Source organism: Symphodus melops (genome assembly GCF_947650265.1).
Source record: "Symphodus melops genome assembly, chromosome: 14".
In the NCBI taxonomy this organism is placed as follows: domain Eukaryota; kingdom Metazoa; phylum Chordata; class Actinopteri; order Labriformes; family Labridae; genus Symphodus; species Symphodus melops.
The window spans coordinates 1,611,594-1,619,866 of NC_136704.1; the positions used below are offsets into that span (position 1 = coordinate 1,611,594).

Genomic DNA, 8,273 nt, shown 5'->3' on the forward strand with positions numbered 1-8,273 from the left:
CACACACACATTACCCACACACAATACTCACAGACACATTACTCAAACACATTACACTCTCACACACACACATTACTCACACACATTACACTCTCACACATACACATTACTCACACACATTACTCAAACACATTACACTCTCACACACACATTACTCACACACATTTCTCACAGACATTACTCACACACACACATTACTCACACACACACACACACACACACACACTACTCACACACACACCCATTACTCACACACACCCATTACTCACACACATTACTCACACACACCCATTACTCACACATACACGCATTACTCACACACATTACTCTCACACACACACACACACATTACTCACAGACACATTACTCACACACACACACACACACACACACATTACTTGCACACACACATTACTCAAACACATTACACTCTCACACACACATTACTCTCACACATTACTCAAACACATTACACTCTCACACATACACATTACTCACACACACATTTTCTCACAGACATTACTCACACACACACATTACTCACACATACACACACTCTCATACACACACATTACTCACACACACACACACATTACTCACACACATTACACTCTCACACACACACACACACACATTACTCACACACATTACACTCTCACACACACATTACTCACACACATTTCTCACAGACATTACTCACACACACACATTACTCACACACACACACACACACACACACACTACTCACACACACACCCATTACTCACACACACCCATTACTCACACACATTACTCACACACACCCATTACTCACACATACACGCATTACTCACACACATTACTCTCACACACACACACACACACATTACTCACAGACACATTACTCACACACACACACACACACACACACATTACTTGCACACACACATTACTCAAACACATTACACTCTCACACACACATTACTCTCACACATTACTCAAACACATTACACTCTCACACATACACATTACTCACACACACATTTCTCACAGACATTACTCACACACACACATTACTCACACATACACACACTCTCATACACACACATTACTCACACACACACACACATTACTCACACACATTACACTCTCACACACACACACACACACACACACATTACTCACACACATTACACTCTCACACACATTACACTCTCTCTCTCTCACACACACACACACACACACACACACACACACACACACACACACACAATGCACACACAAAAGAGCAGCTGACTGTGAGGTTTGGGTACAAGGCCGTTTTTTCAGGAAGTCTTCAGGACTTGTCCCAACCGGGTCGTCTCATATCTGCTGTGTGTCCCAGCCTGCGTCTGCTGTGTCTGATCGTCCTCTGTGTTTCTGCTCGTTTGTTACCGTCCTGCAGGGTCACCCCGGTCTGATTGGTCTTATCGGACCTCCTGGTGAGCAAGGAGAGAAAGGAGACCGAGGTCTGCCTGGACCTCAAGGTTCCCCCGGAGGCAAGGGCGACAGGTGTAAGTAAAAAATGACTCTGTTCCTGTGCTGGTCCTCGGAGTGTGTGGCCATCTGTCATCCTGCTCTGTGGCCGCAGGTCTCGACTCCCACGTTTATTTACAGCTGAGTGAGAGAAGAGCTGCAGGGACGCTGAGCCGCTCGGTAAAGGATCCGTCTTCTAGCAGAGGACGCCCTGATAACAGAACTGTCTTCATCCATTTTTAAACAAACATTTAGACTGAGTCTTCAGCTCGTCTGTCCCTGGCGTGGCCCTCAGCACGCCCGGACTCGCTGATTTAAGGTGAAGGCTGAGATGAAGCGTCGGAGATTAGGTCTAATGAAGTCCTCAAGTCCCCCTCTCTGTCAGAGAATAAAATCCTCTCTCACTCCTCTGCTCGAGCTGAAACTGTTCGGGCTTATTTGCTGATAAAAATTAAACTTCATGAATGTGAATTCATAAAAGAGGACCAATCCGGCTCTCCGTTTCATTTTCTCAAGTTTAAAGTCTTCATGCTAAATTAAAGAGGGCTGGATTCACAGAACTTAAAGGAGCAGTCTGTAGCTCTGCCCCCTAGTGTTTAAAATGTGTACTGCAGTCTAAACTCTAATCATCACAGAGAGCTGGCTCCCCCCCTCCTCTCACACAGCTCTGCATGTGGGTGGACACTGTAGCTTCAGTGTTTAGCCAGCTCTGCATGTGGTGCACACTGTAGCTTCAGTGTTTAGCCAGCTCTGCATGTGGTGGACACTGTAGCTTCAGTGTTTAGCCAGCTCTGCATGTGGTGCACACTGTAGCTTCAGTGTTTTAGCCAGCTCTGCATGTGGTGCACACTGTAGCTTCAGTGTTTAGCCAGCTCTGCATGTGGTGGACACTGTAGCTTCAGTGTTTAGCCAGCTCTGCATGTGGTGGACACTGTAGCTTCAGTGTTTAGCCAGCTCTTCATGGGTCTGTCCTGCCTTGTTACGTCAGAATCATCTCTTTAAAGAAAACTATGGCATCACGTTGAGGTCACTTCAACAATGAGGGGCGGATGCGTGCTGTGTGACCACACTGTCACGTGACTTGAATGTGGGCGGAGCCAAAGAGATGTAAATCAGAAGTTTTCAGCGTGTGGATAAAGGCTCCTGACGTCGATGTGTTCCTGTCGCTGTATTTTAAAGGCTGGAACCTCAAACTTGAACTTTGATGTGTTTTTCAAACTTCTGGAGTCTTTGATGAAAACCTTGGTTATAGATCTGTCCGGATGATCCTCCGACTTTATATTCTAACGTTTCCACTCATTATTCCAGCCTCGCCATCTCTCTTTTATCCCTGAGTCTGCTTCCATTCATGTCTGACTTCTTTCATCATCAGGGTGTCGGAGGATCTTCTGGTCCTCTCGGTCCCCCAGGTCCCCCCGGTCTGCCTGTAAGTCCGTCACTGACTCACTCGATCATTAAAATTCAACACAGATGATGGAGAGATTTGATTAAACTGCTGCGCTTTCTTCTCCTGCAGGGGTCCTCAAGGTCCCAAAGGAGCCAAGGGTTCAACTGTGAGTACCATCAGCGTTTTTAAAGGCGGAAATCTGTGTGTTGTGTGTGTGTGTGTGTGTGAGTGAGTGGGAGTTAAATCTTTGTTGTCTCACGTTCCCCTCGTCTCGTTTCTCAGGGTCCTGCTGGAGCTAAAGGAGACACGGGTAACATCGGACCTCCTGGTCCTGCTGTGAGTTTGTAGCTCCTTCACTCCTTCCTTCTCGGTCCTCTCTCGTCCTCAGGTGTCGTTCTTAATTTATTTATTTTTTTCCTACTCCACCCTGCAGGCCCCCCTGGCGAGGTGATCCAGCCCCTGCCAATCCAGTCCCCAAAGAAGACCAAGCGCTCGAGCGACGTCCAGTCAGACGCAGCCTCCAACATCATGGACTACGGCGAGGGCATGGAGGACATCTTCGGCTCACTCAACAACCTTAAACAGGACATCGAACGCATGAAGTACCCGATGGGAACGCAGAACAACCCGGCCAGAACGTGCAAAGACCTGCAGCTCTGCCACCCCCGAGTTCCCTGATGGTACGATCAGTCACAGAGGGAGGAGTTTATTCAAAGACAGATCGTAGCATCTTAAAGGAGCAGTCTGTAGCTCCGCCCCCTAGTGTTTAAAATGAGTACTGCAGTCTGTAACTCTGACACCTCGTGTTTAAAATGAGTACTGCAGTCTAAACTCTAATCATCACAGAGAGCTGTCTCCCCCCCGTCCTCTCACACAGGTCAGCATGTGGTGGACACTGTAGCTTCAGTGTTTAGCCAGCTCTGCATGTGGTGGACACTGTAGCTTCAGTGTTTAGCCAGCTCTGCATGTGGTGGGACACTGTAGCTTCAGCGTTTAGCCAGCTCTGCATGTGGTGGACACTGTAGCTTCAGCGTTTAGCCAGCTCTGCATGTGGTGGACACTGTAGCTTCAGTGTTTAGCCAGCTCTGCATGTGGTGGACACTGTAGCTTCAGTGTTTAGCCAGCTCTGCATGGGTCTGTAAAGCTTTCTGCGTTCTAACCTCTCTCCATGTTTCATCTCCAACATTGATCCTAGTTTGAGCAGCTTTCTGCTGCTGGAGCTTATTAGAAACATGCAGAGGCTTTTTAGCTCGGGTACAATCACTTCTATCTGAAGCAGTTCCACTGCCCGCTTCCATCGCTGCAACACCTGTTGACCTGATAACTGCTCTCATATCTGGCAAACCCAGGGGAGTCCAAAATGGCCGTGTGGGGGGGTTGACGGTCTCAGAGTTCTTGTTTCATAAACTGATTCTGAGTGATTTTGAACATAGCTTGTATTGTGTTTAGTTGGAGCTTCAGTCTTTCCTTCTTTGGTGTCTTGATTTAAAGTTAGTTCTGCTAAAGGTGATAAAGACGGCCACATTCAGCTTTATTACGACTCATCTTACTAATGTTAAGAGCAAACAGTTTCTAACAGTGGTGGCTCATAAAGAGCGCCTGGCCTCAGGCTTAATGAGAGCATGAGAGGAGACGTAAAGGACTGCAGAGCTGAGTTACAGAGTCAGGCTCTCTGAGAGTGGAAACCAGGCCGTGAACTGTTTTCTGAGGACTTGACGAGAGCAGGGTGTCTGATTGCGTTTGTTTCTCCTCAGGCGAGTACTGGATCGATCCAAACCAGGGCTGCTCCGGAGACTCCTTCAAAGTTTACTGTAACTTCACGGCCGGAGGAGAAACCTGCATCTACCCCGATAAGAAGTCCAACGGAGTGAGTGGCTCCACATTTCTCTCCCCTGTGTTTCTCATCATGCTGTTGTTATCAGATCCCGAGCCGTCCTATTCAGCCCATGTTCAGATGAAGCTGTCACAGAGCCCGACGGGCTGCAGGGCTGAGCTCGGACAGATCTGATGTTCACTTTGTGTAAACAACACAAAAAGCTCCGCAAGGCAGACGAACAGAAACCATGTGACCCTGAAGTTTGAATCAAAGATTTGTCAAAGATATTAAAATAACAAGCAGGTTTATGGCCTGCTCCCCTCCAGGCGCCGCGGGACGCAACAAGCCTTTCTTTATTTCTGATTTATTCACCAAAGCTGCTTCTAATAATCTCTCTGTTTTCACTGTCTGCAGGTCAGAATATCTTCATGGCCCAAAGAAGCGCCCGGCTCCTGGTTCAGTGAATTCAAACGTGGTAAAATAGTAAGTGTGCACAGCTGCTCTGACTTCATCTCCTGAGCAGATGCTCAAAGTCTCAAACAGTGAGCAGTGACCTGAAGCTGCTCCCCATCAACAAATCCCCAAACTACCTGACGCTGTTTACCGCGCTCAGATTTAAGAGCGGGGAGAATTACAGAGTGTAAGCGATCCACTCTCATCCCTTCACATCATCTGCATCCCTTTGAACTGCAGCTCGTGTTGTGCTATTGTCAGAACATTACATAGTCCCACTGCTGCACACACAGAGCAGAGCATCAATAAAACACTGGAGAGGATTCAGGCAGCGTTTAGTGTTTCTCTTCTCCTTGTCGTGCCCTTCAACACTTACAAAGTGAACATGAATCCGTCACACTCCTGCTTCCTCCCCACACTTTAACACGAGGACACTCTGATAGCTTTCAGTCAGCGCTCCTGCTGTCTGAAACAGGTTCACACAAAGTTCAGCTTGATCTTCACACGGAGTCTGAAGGAGAAGTTCAGATTTATAGATCTGATCACTCACACGAGGTAGCCACGACCCGAGTACGCTTGACCCCAGAGCTCATCGGTGTGTTCTCAGGAGTCCACCTGAAGAGCTGCTCCAGGTCACGACTCGTGTACTCCAGTAAAGCCGTGACCTCACTGTCTTTAAACGCCATCGTGAGCCGTAGACGAGGACGTAGCAAGACGTCTGTTTGTGTCTCAGAAATAACAAAAACATCCAGAGTCAGCAGGGCGGACTCCACCTGTGAGTGGTTGCCATGGTTACTTCTGCTTCTTATTTGCAAACCAACCGTGTGCTTACCTGCTGTATCGGACGAGTACTCGTTAACAGAACGATGTTACTGAGCGCAGACCAGCTGGGGGGGGGGGGAGAGAGGGGGAGAGAAAGAGAGGGGGGAGAGAGGGGGGAGAGAAAGAGAGGGGGGGGGAGAGGGGGGAGAGAAAGAGAGGGGGGGGAGAGTGGGGGGGGAGAGAAAGAGAGGGGGGGAGAAATCTGTTTGTTTATCTGCAGGTCATATTTAAAAGAAGTAGACACATGTGTGACTCTCTCTCTCCCTCCCCCTCTCTCCCCTCTCTCCCCCTCTCTCTCTCCCCCTCTCTCCCCCTCTCTCTCTCTCTCTCTCTCTCTCCCTCCCCCCTCTCTCCCCCCTCTCTCTTCTCTCTCTCTCTCTCTCTCCCCCCCAGCTCTCGTACGTTGACGTGGATGGAAGCTCCATCAACATGGTGCAGATGACCTTCCTCAGACTACTGACGGCGTCGGCCAGGCAGAACTTCACCTACAGCTGCCACCAGTCCGTGGCGTGGCACGACGCCACCAACGACAACTACGACAAGGCGCTGCGCTTCCTGGGCGCCAACGACGAGGAGATGTCCTTCGACAATAACCCTTACATCAAGGCCCTCTCAGACGGATGTGCGGTAAGTCGTTTGTTTAAAGGAGCAGTGCGCGTGTGAGAGCGGTGATCTCATCATGTCTCATTCTCTCCTCTGGGTTTGTGTTTGTGTTTGCAGACGAGGAAGGGCTACGGAAAGACTGTGATGGAGATTAATACTCCGAAAATTGATCAGGTTCCGATCGTCGACGTCATGTTGACTGACTTTGGAGACCCCAACCAGAAGTTTGGGTTCGAAGTTGGACCCGTCTGCTTCCTCGGCTAAATCAAAAGAGAAAAAGAAAAAAAAAAGGACTTGATGGGGCCAGCAAAGAAAGTCAAGTTGAGACGTTTTGGGTACCACCAAACCCCATTTCTAGCCCCCCCCACCCTTTTCTATGCCACATGCAAGTTTTGAATAAGAGTTGGTGTAGCAAACATGTCTGTCCATGTATGTACGTGTAACCCAGGAGATACTTGTTGCCCTTGTAGGGCTCGAACCACACGACTAAACCACGTCAGGAGCAGAAGGTGAAGGACATTGGAACGCGTGGCAGGAGGGGGTGAATCAGAGGAAACCCCGAGGGGGGGGCCAGGGGGGTCACCGACCTCCCCTCGGGGTCCTCCAGGTGCTGTTTTGAAAACGACTACAATGGTGCTTGTTAAAAAAAAAAAAGTCTAAAGAGGTGCTAAGAACGAAGGTGTGTTTTGATAATTATAAAAACTGTAATTATTATTTTGTACAATACTGTTATTTCTGAATCCACTTTCAAAACTTGCATGTGTATCCGACTCTTTGGTAACTTAAAGACGGCTCGATCCAATCAATCTGCTTTATTGTTGTTGTTGTTTGTGTCCCTGTCGTGAAGCTAATAAAGTGAGCATTCAAACCTTTCTCCACGGCTACATCAGACCGTACGCCCCTTTGTATATACTGAAACACCCGGAGCGCTCCCCCGGCGCCGACACGGAAACGTCTCCCACTAACGTTGTGACCCTGTGCTCGTAGGAAGCCTTCATTTCTCCTTTATTTAATTCTATTTGTCGTTCTGTTTGTTTGCTGACAGGCTTTTTATTTCGGTTGTATACCTCAAACTTTCTTGATAACCTGTAAGATGCAAGGACGCCATGCCCTGTATATATCCTGGTTACGCAATTAAGTTTATATATTTTGGGTGGGGATTTTTTAAAAGAGACTTAAACTACGTTAACTTTTAGACGTCCACTGTTCCAATCCTTCTGTGAATGCAATGAGAAGCCCTTTAGGTGACCCATGTTTGTAACTACAATGAGAAGATGTGTTCATGTGCTTTTTATAGTTCCTTTAAATATTAAAAACTGGATTCTAAACAACAGTGAACTGAATGTCTCGATGGTTTTGTGTAAACGTGGAGTTAACCTTCTGTACATGTTTCATGCTTCACATCGAGGATCATCTGTGAGACTCGGGGCTCGTGCAATTCCACCTTTTGAAAACCAATAAAGATCCATCTCACAAGAAGTGCCTTCACTCTGAGTACATGAATGAACACGTGAAATCAGTGTCTCCTTTTTGTCAGCAGAGGCAGAAGATGCAGAGAGGGGTCAGAGCGGGACTCTGTGCTGGTCTGGGAGCTGTGGGGAGGCCATGGCAGGACTTGGTGGAGCAGCCTCACTAACATCTCTCCACTAATCCACACTTCCTGTTTGTGTCTCTCAACGAAAGAGCGTAAAGGAGAAT

General features: G+C 47.9%; 1 protein-coding gene across 1 annotated transcript in view; it reads left to right on the forward strand.

Annotated features, from left to right (window-relative positions):
* Positions 1–8,054, forward strand: part of col11a1a (collagen, type XI, alpha 1a) — a gene marked incomplete at its 5' end in the record, with an annotated part of 59,982 nt that extends 51,928 nt beyond the window's left edge. Inside the window, 12 exon segments of the mRNA XM_079361571.1 lie at positions 1,424–1,528; positions 1,530–1,532; positions 2,867–2,920; positions 3,011–3,016; positions 3,018–3,047; positions 3,164–3,217; positions 3,314–3,544; positions 3,546–3,561; positions 4,636–4,748; positions 5,112–5,180; positions 6,366–6,599; positions 6,693–8,054. Of these exon segments, the coding sequence (XP_079217697.1) occupies positions 1,424–1,528; positions 1,530–1,532; positions 2,867–2,920; positions 3,011–3,016; positions 3,018–3,047; positions 3,164–3,217; positions 3,314–3,544; positions 3,546–3,561; positions 4,636–4,748; positions 5,112–5,180; positions 6,366–6,599; positions 6,693–6,839 (1,062 nt within the window). The 3' untranslated portion in view covers positions 6,840–8,054.
* Between the last annotated feature and the right edge of the window lie 219 nt (positions 8,055–8,273).